Source organism: Blennius ocellaris (genome assembly GCF_963422515.1).
Source record: "Blennius ocellaris genome assembly, chromosome: 7".
In the NCBI taxonomy this organism is placed as follows: Eukaryota; Metazoa; Chordata; class Actinopteri; order Blenniiformes; family Blenniidae; genus Blennius; species Blennius ocellaris.
The window spans coordinates 20,832,990-20,850,900 of NC_137656.1; the positions used below are offsets into that span (position 1 = coordinate 20,832,990).

Consider the following 17,911-nt stretch of genomic DNA (forward strand, 5'->3'; position numbering starts at 1 on the left):
TTGACTGGTGATTCTCAAGTATCGATGTGAACGTGTGTTTGTTCATCTTTTGGTTTTTAGTCTGTGTTGGACTGGCAACCAGTCCAGGGTGTAACCTATCATTACCCAACTTTTGGGTGTTGGCTGTTTTGGGCAGTACAGGGTCCTTTACAGGGTTTGAGTGATGAGCCGGTACAGTTAAAAATCTAACCATCACTCATCTCCTGCTGGTCTTGGGGGGCAACAGATCATGTATTTAGAACATCTTTCTTCTTTACAACTCCTGATTGTACCAAATGGTTTCTTACCAGGTTCTCTGTAGAGTTCGGTGATAATTCAAGTGTGTAAGAGCTGTTGACACAAGACTGAGTCAGGATTCAATGTCCCTGGTTTCAATAGCAAGCCAGAGTAACAGTACTGTTATTCTTATACAAAAATATATTAAAAATGGTGATGAATTAAAACCAATATACAAACCCCTCACTCCAACAGTAAAGAAAATGTGAGCATCAAAGCTGCTGAAATTAATGTAGTGATGAAGTTTTATGTCTGAGTGTTTGCCAGTCTACTCCTACCCATGTAAAAATAGGTAGTTTTTCTGAATGAGATTCTAACCTTAGAATTATGGGACGATAGTCACCTGTTTTCCCAACACAAACATTTTCATAGGAAATGAGAGGGCAGTTTCCTGAAGTGATGAGATAGCATTTGCATAGACAATCTGATTATATGCATTAAAAAAACAGATTATGCTTTCTTGTGACTCATCATCTTCATAATGTACTTTTATTTAGACTGCCGTGCTCTCTTCTGGAAAGACGATCCCGCCATCCACAACGTAGAAGAGAGTTTGCATGAACCTGAAAGTGATGTCAGTGCTTTCAATCAATCAAAATCTGAGCACAGCTGAAGTATTCTAGGGTCATACCTACCCGTTTGATTATACCTCCATTTATAATCATCAAATTATTGAATGTTTTAGAAGGAGAGTGTTCATCTTTCAAGCAGAACAGTATGCCAAAATAATGTGTTCTGGACATGGGCCCAACACTATATTAAAGTATTCTATGTTGTTTCATTATTTCCATCTGTATGTATGAACATTTGTTGTCATAGAGCAGAATCCAATCAGGAATACAAGAAAGCAAACATGATGTTTTTTTTTATTGAAACAGTTTACTGATAAATGACAGATGGTTGTCATGAAACCTTCATGTGAATTCTCAAAAAATCATGGGCTAAAAAGTCATACATGGTACTTAACATTGAATAGCAAGAGAATCCATGCTTGAGAGCAGACACTCAATTCACAAAGAAATCAGGCAAAGTGCCTTTTGATTTCAATAAAAAATATTAAATCTTTTTTTTCCCCCACTCTATCCATCTTTACATGGTACAGGTTTGTTCACTTTTTAATTATATAAAACGCTTAATACTGATTGTGAAACACTGGAATTAATTTACAAAAACATAATAATTAATATAATATTAATAACAATAACAAACAATAATAACAATAACCATTAAATTTAAAAACCAAAATAGAATGGAGGAAATCAGTCAGAGCTGTTGCGTCTTGGTCCACACAAACAGCAAAGTTTTTTGGGGAAAAAAAATATCAAATGGCATTTACATTTACCTGACACACAGTTACACACAAACACAGTATCAGGTCGTTGAGTATTTCTCATTGCCATTTACAGTGTTAGGGGCACAAAGACAAGACTCTCTGAAGTGTCCATGCGTCTCTGTGGGATCACGCTCACTAATCAAAGAAATCCTTCTCACTGTGGGTCAAGCTTGGTGGACCATCATTGGTCCTCAAAAAGTCCTGTACTCCTCCAGCACACAGGATAATAACTGATAGACAAAAGCATAGGACCATTTCAAATGTCTCAGCATTTAGAAGAAGGGAAAAATCTTCCAGGCGACAGGAACTTGTATCCGTTGCCAGCAGGTAGTCGGATGGAGCGAGCACCAGGGCTGCTGCTTGTGGAGATAGTAGGTGATGGGGCCACTTTTCTGGGGTTGGAACAGTGATGTCCATTGGAAGAGTTCTTGCTCCCCTTATCCAGTGACTGCAGCCCTAGCTCCCGCAGCTCCAGGCTGTCTTGGGTATCACTAGGGGAGCAGCGGCGTGGGGAGAGATTCAGAAGGCTCAGTACATCTCGACTGGCCGAGGCAAGTGGTCCAGGAGCGCCATGGACACCTCTGACAGGACCCAGATGTTGCTGTTGCTGGGCTGCAGCATTAGCCCAAAAGGTCTTCAGATTGTGGATAGCTTGGACTTTTTCATCAATGACCCCTCTTCTCAGCCGGTCTAAGTCCGGTGTATCAGCCGACGTGGAGCAGGCAGAGCCTGTAGAGGAGTAGGAGAGAGCAGGGGACGGAGCGCTATCGGCTGGGGACTGGTGGCCTGAACTTGGAGATACATTACTCGGTGAACGAGAGATGTGGCCACTGTATGGGGAGCTTGGGTACTTTAATTTGAACTGTGCATGGCTGTCAAGAGTGGGCGAGGGATGGCTGCCCTCCTTTTGGGAAGAATCAGAGACTGCAGGGCTATTGTAGCCGGAGCTTATCTTCTGCAGCGAAGAGGTACGGGATGGAGGTTTGGGTCTTGGAGAAGACTGAGCACGGCCACTGGCGCTGCTATTTGGACGACTGAATGCACTGGTTTCAGAGGAGCGGAACGCGCTGCTCCGAGCCGACGTTCCTCCGGCTGCCCCACCCTCTGCCCCAGCCCGCTGAAGACTGCCCACAGCCCGCAAATGGCTGTGAGTCTCCTCTAAAATCTTTTGGGCCAATTCCTGAGGATCTAGCGGGGCGGTTTTTTCTTCCTGAGACTTGACAGTGCTGTCAGTCTCGGTGCTGGACTGGTCAGATTCACCTGTATCTGAGCTGCTCACCTTACCCACCTTCTGGAACGGTGAGTTCGGACTGGGCACTAAGGAGGTCTTGACAGGTGAGGTAGGGGTGCTGACACTGCCCCTTGATGATACCGACACAGTGTAGCCTCTCCCTGCTCCTACAGTAGACCCACCAACAACTCCTCTGCCACCACGGTGGTGCCGCTGGCCATGACCTGGTGGCAAAGGCAGAGAATCACAGTGACTTCCCAGGGGCTCGCTGCTGATAATAGAAAAGCCCTCGTATTCCTCCTCATCGCCCCGCGCTCCTGCCACTGCAGCAGCTGCCCCATGAGGAGAGGAGCGACTGCGGGGAACGTGCGGGTGTTTGTGGAGGGAATAGTGTGCTGTGAGGCCACCGCGCTGCCGGTGACCGAGGAAATCACAGTCTGACTTGGAAGCAAAGCTCATGGAAGAAGCTACAGAGCTGAGGCTATAGACAGAGATGGCATCTGATGCTTGATTGTCCAGGCAAGGAGGCGAGAATGGAAGGCTTGAATATCCCATCGACATGGGATTGGACACTGACTGGGCTGAAGCCAGAGACTCGAGGGAAGATGAGCTGTCCAGGCTCAGGCGCTTGGGCAGTTCTGTGGAGTCTAAAAAGAAAAGACAAGTGAAAATGAAAGATTATTAAATGCTCATTTTTGGTAACTTCTTCATGTGGTCAATAAAATCAAGACTACATCAAAGACAGAGATGATGGAATGAGCATGAATTTACTCACCAAACAGTGCCAGCAAAGACTGGAGGGCAAAGTGCAAGGTGCGGCGGTTCGCTAGTTTGCCTGTTTTCAACACCACTTCTTCTTGGCCCACCTCACATAAATCAAATCCTGAGCACAGATAAAAGGACAATTATAATAATAATATAATAAAATACAGTTCTGAATTCAAACTATTTGTTTTGTGATGAAGAGCAGGCTGAAGCAGAAGGAAGATGGGACAGGAGTTTCTGACAGCTGACGCACCAAGAGCAGCAAGAAATTCATGGCATCCTGGCAGTCTCCATAGCTGCACACTGATGGACACCTGAATGGGTAGGAGGGCGAAATCCTGTTCTTTCTCTCCTGTTTGGAGTTGGACTAGCACCTGGTGGAGCTGGAGGGAAAAAAAACCAACAGCAATACAGAAGTTTTATATCACTGGAGATGCTTCAAATACATTTGAGTGATCAGAACATTTATTTTCTGTCAAAACCTAAAATAAACCAAAAGTAGAGATCTTCTTCGCAAGATTAATTTCATTACTAAATTCACATATACAATGGCATTGTTGTAGTTTGTATCTGTTTCTTAAGACGTTACAGCAGTATGCTTGAACAAACGAAAGCTCGGAAGCTGAACTAAAAGGGTTGGAGGTTTATGGAGGCTTACACGTGGCCTGGGAGCACACTCGCCTGGTTTGTTTGGGGATTACTCGGCTTAGAACAGAGACACCTTTGTCGACAATAACAGTGCAGAAAATATAAAACGTGCCCCAACAATATCATTGGAGGGTTGTTTTTACGTCACAGTTTTATCCCTTCGACCCAAACTGAAACATTCTTCTGACCGTTAATTGCTGTAAATCCTTAAATACCTCCTCAATCCCCCAAGATCTGACTGCAGTAACTCGCAGTGGGAACTGTAGGTACACGACAGCAAAGTTTGCTCAGTGTATACTCTATGTAGGTAACCACGAGACAGCATCAAAACAACAACAAAAACACAAATTCAACATGGAGCTTCAAAACGAGAAGGTCGTGATTTTAAACAGCAGCATAGCTAGTGAAAAATGAAGGAAAATGAATGTTAGGATAGAATGAAATGCATGTAGGTGAAAGCAAACTTACCATTGCCACCATATTTTTAACAGCCTTCAGACCACACGTTAGGAGCAGGAGAGAGAAAAAATGCTTTTAATTGCATGCACACAGGCCATTCACAAAGATTTCAAGGGTTTCGATTCCATTAAGAAAGAAAAAGCAACACGTGATGTTAGGTTTTAACACATCATTGGTAAACAGAGGGTGCATGTTTGTAGCATGAGGTGACAGGAACTGCCAATAAGTAACTCAAAGGTATTTCACTGTAAACATGTGACATCCACTCGTTACACATAAGCAGGGATAAACCTCTGCAGTCAGATTATTTCTATGGTGTCACCAGTTTCAGTGAAAGGAAACAGACTTCAGATTGTCATCAAGACTTTGTACTTGGGACTTCGCAGCTTGTTATTTTAATGCAGCGTTTCATTTCAGCCGAGGTTGCAGCTGCAGTTACCAGTGCATTAGTGTGCAGCTGACACAAATAAGTTATGCAATGATAAATCCCTGCAGGCATGCACGTTTCTGAGAAAGTGGGAGGCTGCCTCGATAGTTCTTCACACTAAATAACAGCAATTGCCAATTGAACCAAGGACCAATTTGGAATTTGTGCAGAAGCAGTAAAAAAAAAGAAAAAAAAGAAGCAGCATTTCATCAGAGCTGCGGGGGCCTACCCGGTTGATGAGCTGCTCTCCTGCTTCTGAAGCCGTGATGAGTTTGCACAAAGCCTGAAGAGATGGTGGTGGGAGACCTGAGGGACAGCATCAAAGAAAGGTTTTCATTAGTCACTTACAAGCCACAATCCACACAACCATAAAATGGGCAGTAATACATGGAATGGCATAAGATGATTGAACGATTTAGGCGCATTAGCTGCTCTTTGGCAAAGCACATGAAGACGTGTATTCAGTGACAACGAACACAAAGAGGAATCTTGTAAGACTTCGAAACCACCACAGAACCCTGATCTCTATAGTGAGTCTGGAATTACATGAAGAGACAGAGAGCAACGGAGACAGTCGAAATCCCACTGAAAACGTCTCAAATCCTCCAAGACAACTGTGAAAACCAAACTGACAAGCTCTGTGAGAAACCCACACCACACAAGGGTACATAGGAGAATTAGTAGTTTTAAAAGCAGAAGGTGGGAACAGTAATATATAGAGTGAATTCATGTTTTCCAATAACGTATTCCTGTTTTACACTTGAAGGCAGAATATTACACACGTGCTGCATTGAAAATATAAGAAAGAAAGAACATGCATCCATTTTCATCAAGTACCATGAAGTACATACCCAGTAGAGACTGTAAAGTAGTGCTGCATTGTTGCAACCTGTCTCCAGGGTCAGCAGTGGGAAAGAAGACAGCAGCAGGAATGCCAGTGCCTGCTGAGTCAAGTCGGAAGCCCACAGCTGTCAGCAGAGCCTGCCAGCCAGGGACGCCTCCCACTTTATTCTCCACGCTCTGCTGCGACGTGTACATGGAGTTACGCTGGCCGTTCTGTATCCTCTGAAGAGACTTCTCCACCTGCAAAGAGCCCGGCAGTGCCGCATTAGTCGTCTGCGTGTCGTTGGTTGGGGTAGTTTGTGCAGTTGGTAATTGCGCGTGTCCCACCAGGTGGAGCAACACTCTCAGGGCATCGCGAGCTCGATCTGGATACTGTAGAATCTCAGCCAAGGCTTGGCCGATCAGAGAAGAAGGGCTGTTGAGCTTCACATCATTGCCAATCAACATGTACCCTGGAGATGAAGCCAACAAAATAAAAGGAGTTTTATTGTAACACCATCTTTTTTTTAGTTTTTTTTTTGTGATGTATATTCATATTATCAATGATGATGACGTCTCTAACCTGCCCAGTTGGAGGGGTGTGAATACTGCTTGCTGCTCTGTACAGTCTTCATGGCATCGGCCAGTGCCGCACTCGCCTTGGTCCCATTGAGCAGGGCAGTGTAGAAGGCATGGACAAAAACTTTGGAGGCAGCAACAGGTACAGGCCACAAGGACACAAGAACACACTGAGCCCCGGCAGCCAGGAAGGCTCTGGTCAGTCCCACAACACCATCTGCTGTGACCTTGCTGCTGGACTCCTGGTATGACCTGTAACCGAGAAAACACATACAGTACGTGCACAACATCATTTGAAAGGTGTGTAATAGTTAATGAGTCAAGACTGTCACGTTCTCATTGGTGACAATATGTTGTCTGTGAATGCTACTTTATAATGTGCCACATTAGATTCTAACTATTGACATTCACTTGCTAAAATAATTAATTCAGTGCTTCAGAATTAGTTTTCCTACCCAAGCACCACCAGCTTGACCGGCAACCTCAGGTCCAATATGTCTGCAGCTGTAAGCAGGAACTCCTGAAGGGGCGGGCTGTCACAGATGCTCTCCACGTCACTGCTGTCGTCCTGCATGTGGAGGGATTCTGGAATGGTGTAGCCGCTGCCGATGGAGCCCTTTCTGCCCCGACCACTGCTGCCCCTCCTGCTGCCTGCACCTCTGCCCACCGTTCCCACTCCCACACTGGCACTGGCCCCTCCGGGCACACCCTCAGGATTAGGGGTGAGCACCAGAGCTGCTAATTTCCAGGAAATGTGGGTGGCGAAGTGGGCACACTCTGCCTGTGTGAGGGCACTCATCACCCTCTCCTTGGTGGCAGAAGAACCAGCCAGGGGTTGGCATCCCAATAGCTCAGCAACCATCAAGGCTTCCTCCTCAGCAGAAGGCATAGGTCCCCATAGCCAGCGGTCCATCACCGGCGAGGGCAATCTGGGATTCCCGACCACTGCTGCCATGGAGACGCCACCACAGGGAGCAGGCCCCGGACGCCGAGAATGAGCCTGAGAGGACACAGACGCTTAGTACAAGATTCTGTTATTTACCAGATTCATACAATCCTAAAAAAAAAAAAAAAGCACAATTTCTGTTGCAAAACTCTTCCGTTTCAAAAATATATATACAAATAATATAAGTATGAAATTAAAACCTTTGTATTGGATCCAAGGCCTTGAATGGAGGGCACTGCAATGAGGCTGAAGCGCTCGTAGAGGTATTCATTAGAGGAGCTTCCTTTTAGCAGTGCAAAGGGAATGAGGTAAAGTTCTCCCTCCAGCACCATAACCAGCTGCCTGTGTCTGCCGACAGGCCCACTGGAGTGCATCAAGCCCTGTCAGATAAAAGATTAGTGAGAAAACACACACACACACACACACACATAGAAAAAGAATACATTTTGATGTTGTGCTTCTGATTTTAAATTCCACCCAAATACATCATCTCTTATCTTGATCTTCCCTTCACACAGCTACGTGTATCTGCAGGCAATGACCCGTGGAGGTAATACTCACCCCCTCCATAGGTGCAATGAGCAAATCATAAAGTGCCCGGAGTGGAGGTTTTCCGAGGTTGCTGGAGCGGCGAGGCAGGGAAGAGTTGCCATCTTTGGCAGGAGACATGGTGTTACTGAACAAGCTGGTCATACTCTGACAACTCCTGCACACAGAACAGAGGTTGTGTTAGACGAACCTTCCTTGTCACTGTCTGAATGTTGCTGTTTTTTTTCTAACAATGACGGACAAACCGGAAGCCTTTCCTGAAGCTCAGACTGATTAAATCTTTTCAGCTTGCACACTGAATATCGCTGAATATCGTAAATTGTATTGTATGGCTGCCAAGCAGAACACAGAACAGATCCATGTTGCATTTTAATGAAATGTTTTTTAATGTGATATTGACTTTTTCTTCTCTTGAAACATTGTAGTATTTCATAATGTGATTTTGATTGATGACTCAAGAGCTAAAAGATACATTATGATGAACTTTAACAGCAAAATACAATATATTGGCCCAGTTTCATTGTATAGAGTAATACAATCTTTTGATATGATGTGTAAATAAACACAACATTCAGCCACCCATTTATTTGTATCACTTTATCCAAATGAATGTACTGGAACTATTGTTTATGTGACTATAGATGGAGGCTGGCTGCATCCTGGACAGCTAACCACAACAGAACTGTGCTGCTGGATTTAAATGATATATTAAAATATTTTAATCAAAAATGTAGTACCAAGACTCATCGTGATGAAGGTTAACAGAAAAATATTACATCATATTGCTGCATTTTCAATTACATGGTGACAAACATTCAATTAACTCATATTAGAAAAGATTGAATTCACACAGTGGAGGGCGATAATGTTTTAATATAGTTCAATATTAAAATGTGATGTTTGTTTTTATCCGTTTGAAGGTTCATTATTAATCAACTTCAAAATGTTTGAGTCATTATGCAAATGTTTTATTTAAGTAATTATTTTAGCAGGCAGTTGTCAAACAGACTAGTGTGTACAAATACCAAGCAGTGCAGCATGTTTTACCTGGGTTTTTTTTATTCCATTGATGTATTTTTTACTCAAAATTATGCCCCATTTATCTTAAATATGTTCTCTCTTTTTAGCCGTCATGGCGTTTTGTCACCGATAATATTTGACTCTAATTCTTGTTTAATGATTTTATGTCTCGTCTCACTATTTTGTTTGTGTGTTTTTACTGTAAAGCACTTTGTAACAACTGTTCTTAAAAGATCCATAAATAATAGTTGCTATTATTACTACTATTTTTCTGGCCATGTTTTTCTGTTTAAAAATCAAATTTTTTCAAAATGAATCACATGCAGCATTGCCTTGAGTCACATATGGTTGTGTGTTTAGCTGAAAGTGGAAAAGAGTGAGCCGACACGGTTGTTTGTAAAGTTCCATCTTTTTCTCTCAAATAATTGCTGTCAAATGTGAGTTGAATCAAAGTCAGATCCATGACAGCAGGTTATTAAAGTTTCAATGTACACACAGCCTCCCAGAGTTCCACTGAGATTACTATGTCAATATAAAATGTTCCACTGGGTGGCAGTGTTGAATTGTCTTGAGCTCACAGAGAGACAAAGTGGCATTGATCATCTTGGCAGAAACACAACAGGATGAAAACAGAGAATTTTTCTCTGTAGAAAACTTTGCTTTGTATGGCAGTGTTTTTGATTTGATTTGATTTGATTTTGTTTTGAAACACTGCTAAATAAGGTCACAGTCAAGCGTCTTTTGAGGACGTGTCTGTATTGTGACAGGAGTAAGTGACAGCGCTCAAGCTCATGCAAAGACACCCAGCATACTGAGAAGGGTACTAATGGCGGCGATAGGGTTAGAAGCCTTTTGCTCGGCCCTGCAGGGCCAGGTTTTATGGCTGCACTTGTCACTACTCTCCATCTGTTCCGCCAGCCAAAATCTCCTCCGGACCTTAGCCAACAGACATCTATCCTGCCCTTCTGGTAGCCCCAGGCCACTGGCTGTACTCCAGCCTCCCAACACTCTCTCTCTTCCTCCCTCTCTCTCTCCCTCTCAAGCTTTGGCATGAGCCTCCATGGGAAAGCAAAACAATCGTTTGTTAGCCTGACAGGAAGAATGAGAGGAGGCGAGGGATAAGCCGAGAGAAGGTAAGTGTCAAGTGTGTAGAAGGAAGCGGCGAGAGGAAAAGACTGAGCGGTGAGGCTGAGGGTGAAGATTGCATTCAGCGGCTGCCTCGTTTGGTCTGCAGTGAAATGATAGTCTTCAAGTGGGATCCGAACAGTAAACAAGTCACACTGTTGCTTTCAAATCCACGCTTTTCATGCCGACCAAGCAACTGTCACGTAAACACCAGCTCAGCTGAGTGTCCTCCGAAACGTTTAGAGCCAGGACTTATGTTTTATCATGTCCCTTTACTGACAGCTTCATCTATGGCGTCATTATTCAGTGCGCTCAGAAACGTATTCAGTTAAACACTGAAGGGATTAGATACAAAAAGATTTTCATTATCACCTTCCCATAGTAATCCTTCCAGGGTGAAAATTACATCCCAGCGTTAAAACACTGCAATTAACAACTCATTTCATGCTGACAGTTTTGTTCCTGTACCTATATGGAATTTGTAACATGATTCAATTAAACTATATACTATTTTATAAGGGCATTGTTATTTTATTAAATCTCCATAATTATAAATAAGTGTTTATATATATACCATTCTCTATGCCTTTATAAAAATAATGAATAGAAAAAGTAGCACTAATAGCACACAGCATATATTTAATAGGAAAAATGCCAGGGAAAGTGAGATGAAAGAGAGCTCTTGGAAAGCACGTACAATAAATGTACAATAACTGAAACTCAAAATGTATGACTTGAAATGACAATGAGGTTTTCTCCATTTTCCCTTGCTTTACTATTGTGATAGATGACAGGCTCCTAAGCATGAGGAGCTTTATAATTCAGAGATTTTTGAGGCCCAAAAGAATGAGCGGATTATTACCGGCAGCCCATTAAAGGGGCTTAATGAGCACCGAGACTCAATTAAAGCTGGAATTACCCTCTCATCAAAGAGTAGCTCAACTGTGGACGAGGACAGGGAAATATGACCCAGACACACACACACACACACGTGCGTGCACACATCCACATACTCCATTGGTACATATTACCAATCAGCTCAATGTATATAAATACTTTGCATTGTGTCAATAGATAATACTATGAACAAGCCACAGGCAGGCTCGGTGAAATCTGGTAAATCTCCGCCACAAACACAGACAGGGCAAACATCTTAAAACCACATTGGTCTCGGTGTCTGTTTCTGCCAAGCAGTGTACACACACACACACACACGGCATTGGAGAAGACAGTTGATCGGGGCTTTAGCAGCTTGGCTCTACTCAGTCTGTTTAATAAGGAGGATTCACATGCTGCCTCTGTACTGGCTAAACAATAGAGGAGGGAAAAAAAGAAGAGTTCTTTCACAGATGAGCTAAAATGCCCACGCAGATATTTTAATCTTTCTTGTTGTGACAAAAAAAAAAAAAATGGGAACCTAAGTACCACTGAGTGACGGAGACTTTTTCCTAATAAGAGTGTAACAACAACAAGGTGCTGCTGGATAGTCCGGTACCTGTTGAAGAGGTTGTTTCTGGACACCATGCGCAAAAAGCCTGTTGGATCGGTAACCGAGTTCAGCTTGTTGTTGAGCTCTTCAAATTGCTGGTCCAACAAATCTCCCGCCTCGCTCTCTGTCTCGCTGCTTGAACATCCCCTGCAAGAGAGCGAGATCGAGTGAGAGACATCAACAGACACAGAAGTGTTGGCAAGAAAACAGTGCTCGAGTGCAGCAGACAGTACACAGACTTCCATTGTGATTCTGCAGATAAATCAACTTTATACATACAGACACACACACACAAAGGCTTGATACGGTAAAAATACACACCCGTCAAACCCACACACACTTGGCCTAATTTCTCAGACTGACGCCAACACCCTGATAGTAAGCAGAGCTAAATCCTTTCATTATAATGATGGTAATGCTGATCCAGTCTTTGGGGAGTCGACGCGCCCCGCCACGACTTTCCCCACCATTTCTCTCTTTCATGCCTGAACCGCTCCTCTTATTCAACTGCACCGTGCACCACCAACAGGATGTCAGCTTCTTGTTCTCACTCTGGCTGAGTGTGAACTTGGGACCTCTCAGGACCGCCATGGGATCTCTCCTCATTTTACACTCTTTCTTCCATTACCGCAACATATAAGGACTTTCAAAGTCCTCAAGAGTCCGTGGCCAATTTGTTATTCACTCTGCTGGGGATGTGTACACTGACAAAGCCAATCTGGGGAAGTGTTGGATGCAGAATACAATGCAATTTTGAAAAAAAAAAAAAAAATGAAGAGATTCCATATGGCACACAGATTTCTATGGTTACGAAAGCAGCCCATGCTGCTCTCTCTCCCTCACTCTCATAATTTCTTTCATACACACATATGCTCGCCTCATTTTTCTCCATCCCATTCATTTTGTGTCTCCACTCAATTCAGAGTGCTGCCTCCCTTTCTGTCTGCGCTGGAGAATGAATGGATTGGTAAGTGGTGCCATATTGTGCCCATCCAGGCGCAGTGGCGTGTATGCAACTTCCCATTGGAGTAGTAAATGAGCTCGTAATGGGGCAGGAGGGCCAGGCTGCTCGGGTGGTGGCGACTGGCACTGGGCAAACCAGCTGGGCACGATGGATCAAACGCCAACTAGAAAAACGAGGCCGGCGTCAAATGAAGTGTAGCACTGCGGATGTCAGTGGGTCATTTTTTTTAACTTTCAAAGTAGCTCAACGCTTTTTCCATCTCATTTCATAGAATCTTTTTGGATGCATCCCCTGTTGTTTCCTCGGTCTGAATTCACCAGCACCTGCTTCTTTTGACTTTAGCTCCATTGATTTTACCACCAGCTAAAACTTTGACTCATTCTCCTTTGTGTCCTTGGTAACAACCACCCCGCTCTCTGTTCCTCTACTTATAAGGTTTGCTGTTTGTTGGGTGGACTCAGCATCTCGCTATCCAAAGGACCATTATTCCATCTCATTTACTCCCACTGGGGAGAGAGTGGAGCACTTTGGGCAGGTAGTCTCGGCTCGTCATCACAAGATGCAATGGGGCAGAATAACACTCCTTTACACACAGACTCAGAATGATAAAGTAACCTTTCTTTATTCTGTGCTTCGGGGGATAACTGACTTTAGATTTTGTTTCATTTGTTTCGTTGTCGCCGTTGTTGTTTGGGCAGCATTATTGATTGTGAATAAAATTGTTCTTTCACGACCTTCACTTCCAATTACTTCCTTCTGATGGGTTTACAAAGATTATCTTCAGAAAACAGTCAGTATGGTCTGTCACGGTGCTGAAACCAGACTCACGACGCATGGGCGCCCTTCTGTGCAGACTGTGCACGTTCTCCCTGTGAACGCATGGGTTGAGGTTTTTATTCAGGTACAATTTCAATCGAGGCTCATTTGTGAACCTTAATTGTGAGTGTGCGTGACTGTACGTCTGACAGACTGCCCTCACCCATTTTCAGCTGGGATTTGGCTCCGCTGCGTTGCAACCCATAGTTGCATGAAGTCTGGCGATCAGTTGAAACAGGCAGACATGTGACGCATAATGAATTGCCCGACTCCAGGGTAGAAATATAACACGACTGAGATGACAGAATCCCCACCAGCAGCTCTGCCACATGATCTTTATTCACAGAAGTCACACTGCTCAGTTTTGCTTGAAACAATCATAAAATGTTTCAGTTCAACAATAAGCTCCTTGTTTGAAGTTGTGCTGGGGTCTTGAACTGGACTGCATTACATGGGGCGGTGCTTTTAACATTTTGACCACCCCATTAATATATAAGTGGATTTTCTTGAATATAAAGAAAAAAAAATCATTAAGAGGATCAGAAGTAAGATAATCTGCCATGTGCTCACACTCAGAATAACTTCAACTTTCCTGGCTAGCTTCACTAAACCCAAGGACACTATTTGTAGGACTGGAATTAGACATTTCATTTGATGCTTGATGCTTTCTCTTGATTATGTTACGTAAGAGGAAGAAAAGGAGTCGTGAAAGAGACCTCAAATTGATTCAGACAGCCAGAAACACCTCACCTGCTGTAATAAGACTCCACTCCAAGAGCCTCCCGGGCACTGGCAATGTGCTGCTCCAGCGACGAGCCGCTGACCACTCCACTGATGCTTCCCTCCTGGAAGTCCGACCCTCCATCCAACACTCCCTCGCCCAGGTACACTTCATGAAACTTCAGGATGCCTGTGGAGAGAAAAAGAGCAGGCTAAAATAAATGGCTGCCCTTAGGTGTTTATGAATTTAAGATCCAATAAGGGAGGGAAAAATAAAACAGTCTTCACTTTCTTTCTCGCTTCTCACTCAGAAGAGCGCCACTACTGAATCAATTCAATTTGGAGGCTGCGAGTAAAGCCACATGTAGCAGTGCATCTGTGAAGCAAAATGAATAAAACAAATAATGTTCAATAAAAGATAAGAGTAGGCTGCCTGTGCCATCTGCCGCCTGCCACGAGAGCTTGACTAAGTTTCAAGCAAGACCATCATAACAGGGAAGTAAAAAATCTCACGGGGGAAAAAGAGCATGCGCTCTGTGTGAGTGCATGTTTGTGGGTGGCTGTAGTACACAGGCATGTCTCTTCACATGCATGTTCCATTGAAGGCATTTTGAATGCATCTAATTAGGCACGCATAGGTGTGATAAAATGCCACAAAATTTAGACTGGCGAAGTAATTATATCTTTAGTAGCCCTTTTTCATTTACTGCAGACTCTTTAGAGCTGGCCATGTTTGTGTGCCAGCTGGATGCCAGGGAATGCCAGGAAGTGACAGACAGGCGATTAGCGAGCAAGTGGCTCCCTCTTAGCCTGGGGCAATATTCAGCGCTTTGAAGATCAGCACTCGTCTCCGTGGTGTTTCTCCCCTCCTTATGACGAGTGCTGTTGGGGGGGTGGGGGGGTCAAGTTCATCTGATTGCCCGGGAGCAAGATTTGATCAAATGTTCAGGACTTGTAGCGTGGGACATGGGTCACAGCTCTCATTTCCTCTTCTTTTATGGTGGAGAACAAAAAGGAGCCAAAGTACAAATAAGAACAGCGGGTGAAGTACGGTGGCATGAACCCGAGTTCACCCGCAGCCTTGCTTATTCTCACAGTGAAACAGGAATTTCACGAGTCACACAAATTGGCCCGCGCCTTATTCTCTCTGCCTGGATTGGGGTTACACAGTTCCAAAACAAACAAGACAAACTTCTAGAAATACACCTGCTGGTAAGCCGTATAAAAATAAAGTGAATGCAAGAAAAGACAAAGAAATGAAACAGGAGGAAAAGAGGCAGAAAGGCTTCTACTTGCTGTAACAGCAGTGACTTCCTACTGATATGTGAGGATGTTGCCAGTGTTGTTTGGCTGTGTCACTATCTGTGTCACAATCAATTAGCATGGTTCATTGGCAGATGCCCTCTGGGGTGAAAAGCGAGGCAGGGGGGCAAATCCGGGCTGTGCAGTGGCAGGTGGCACTGTCGCTTGGTGTTAAAGCTGGTCTTTTTACCCCTGCAGCTCTCGCCTCTAGGACTTTTATCTGCTTTGATTTGAACAAGCGTGTGTGTGTGTGTGTGTGTGTGTGTGTGTGTGTGTGTGTGTGTGTGTGTGTGTGTGTGTGTGTGTGTGTGTGTGTGTGTGTGTGTGTGTGTGTGAGCGTGAGTGCATGCGCTTTCAAATGTGAAGCTGTTGTGCTTTGTAAGTACAAGAATGTTGCATCCATTAAAGAAAGGACAATAATGACTTATTGATTGCTTAAGTAGTTTGTATTCATCATAGAATTATAGTTAATATTGTTTTGATTTTTGCGTCAACTCTAAAAGAAATTGTGTAAATACAAACACAGAGTTGCATGAGATTTAAAGGGGTCATATCATCCAGCTTGTCAACATTGTATTTGAAGCTTATTGCCCCAATTCCAGCTTTTCCTTGATTTTCAACCATTTGAATATTAGATCTTATAAGCTGCATTCAGAATCTCCTGTGTCTATGTGAGCTGGACTGGCTCCGCCCACACATACCCATCTATGGGAAGAGGAGGAAGAACTTCCTCTGGTGGTGCCATGTGCCAGAGCAGAGCTGCCTAATCGTGGGAGGAGTCAAAGGGGAAGAGCCGACCTTGATTGGGACTGGCTAAACCCTGGATGACACAATATAAAGTTTGATTTCTGATTGGCTGGTTGGAGCAACACTTAAAAAAAAAAAATTAAACAAGCCAGGGAAAGAGAGGACACACTTTCTTCGCTTTTGAGGCGTCATTCCCACAGTTGGAAAACCATTAAAAAGTGAATTTTGCACGATATGCGGCCTTAAAATTAGAAGAAAAAAAAAGATCAGGAGTGACTGTCCAGTCCAGTGCAGCTGTCAATCATGTCAAAGGAGAGAGACTGCGTCGCATAACAATAACAAGAGTCATGAGAAGACTTCAGCAAAGACAGCAAGCAAAGAGTCACATCCTACCTGCTCCTGGAGCCAGCAGCCAGCTGTACAGGTAACCTGCAGCCATGGAGAAATAAAGCACCAAGGCCCTCTGGCTGTTGACCGTGTCCAATATGTGCTCCACCGTCACCGGGGTGTATGGGTCCGAGTCCTGCTGGCCCGTCTGCCTCTCCACCAGCAGATCAGCAAAAGCTCGTGTGCGACCCCGCTCTGCCACCGCCAGCGCCTCATCGTGGTGACCTGCAGTGTTTGGAAGCTCAGAATCATCTCGTTTTGTCACCATTGAAAGCTGAAGGACCAAGCATATATATACACATACCTAGGCTGACGAGGACCCTTTGGAGAGCCTGGTAGCAGGATGTTTGGAGGTCGAAAAGCGAAAGTTTGTAGTCTGTGCTGTGCTGGGCTTCATGGCGAATGGTCTCAAACAGTGCGGATGCTCGGTAGAGCTGAGGAAAAGTGACAGCATTGATGTTTTTAATTAATGTGCGAGGTGTAAAACATGAAGCCTCTCGTCATTGAAAGGTTTTAGGTACTCAAAAGGCACGGCCACAAAACTGCCTCTGATATAAAATTTATTCAAAACGCAAATCATGCTACAATGTAACTAATGGTTTTACTGTAGGAAAGACATTTTGAATAAAGATGTTCATCTGCCGATATATATAAAGATCCCTTTGGAAGAAAAAAAGGGCAGCTTTGACCACTAGATGGTAGCATCTCTCCTCACAGGTCATTCATAACAAGCCCTCCTTTCACTTCTCTCTGGCCAAAGGAAAGCTCTGCACTGTAGTTTGGTGAACGGCCATCAAACACCACTAAACCTCTCTTCTGCTCTAATTTGCCTGGAAGTAATGGAGAGCGATGAGCAGCTCAACCTTTACCTGGGCATTTTGGACAGATGGCATTCAAAGGAAATAAAAGCTTTGTGATTTCAATAGACCTGCCTGTGTTAGTGGACATTCCCATTTAGTGGCAGACATTAGATTGAGGGAAGGAGAGAGACAATGGTGAGGTGGGGCAGCAGCCGGTGTTGCACAGTGGCCAAGGAGAGCCAGCCAGGAGTGCTGATTCATGGGAGCTTTTATTGATTTCCTATTTCTGCACCTATAGCAGCCCTGCAGGAAGACTGGGACTGTTATAGAGCCACTCCCCGGGAGTCCATGCCTCGCAGAGAGGGTGAAACACTTGCACTGCTTGACCATAGTTCATACAAAACATAAAGCTGCAGTAGAGAAAAGGCTGCCTGTATGGATTAAATGATTTGTATCAGCACAGTGGCTTTGACTGGAGAAAGAGAAAAGAGTGTGTACATTTCTTA

The 17,911-nt window shown here is 44.1% G+C and overlaps 1 protein-coding gene across 2 annotated transcripts in view; it reads right to left on the reverse strand.

The window, feature by feature from the left end:
• Window positions 1-1,153: 1,153 nt before the first annotated feature.
• LOC308132278 (tetratricopeptide repeat protein 28-like) overlaps window positions 1,154-17,911 on the reverse strand; it is a 156,219-nt gene continuing 139,461 nt past the window's right edge. For both annotated transcript variants that reach the window (XM_080499305.1, XM_080499306.1), the window contains 14 exons: window positions 16,910-17,039; window positions 16,612-16,830; window positions 14,200-14,359; window positions 11,676-11,816; window positions 8,048-8,192; window positions 7,687-7,866; window positions 6,996-7,540; window positions 6,545-6,792; window positions 6,310-6,434; window positions 5,991-6,222; window positions 5,369-5,445; window positions 3,859-3,988; window positions 3,616-3,723; window positions 1,154-3,487 (listed from right to left, as the gene is read on the reverse strand). In XM_080499305.1, the coding sequence (XP_080355431.1) occupies window positions 1,875-3,487; window positions 3,616-3,723; window positions 3,859-3,988; window positions 5,369-5,445; window positions 5,991-6,222; window positions 6,310-6,434; window positions 6,545-6,792; window positions 6,996-7,540; window positions 7,687-7,866; window positions 8,048-8,192; window positions 11,676-11,816; window positions 14,200-14,359; window positions 16,612-16,830; window positions 16,910-17,039 (4,053 nt within the window). In that variant the 3' untranslated portion in view covers window positions 1,154-1,874. The remainder of the gene's footprint in view (window positions 3,488-3,615; window positions 3,724-3,858; window positions 3,989-5,368; window positions 5,446-5,990; window positions 6,223-6,309; window positions 6,435-6,544; window positions 6,793-6,995; window positions 7,541-7,686; window positions 7,867-8,047; window positions 8,193-11,675; window positions 11,817-14,199; window positions 14,360-16,611; window positions 16,831-16,909; window positions 17,040-17,911) is intronic.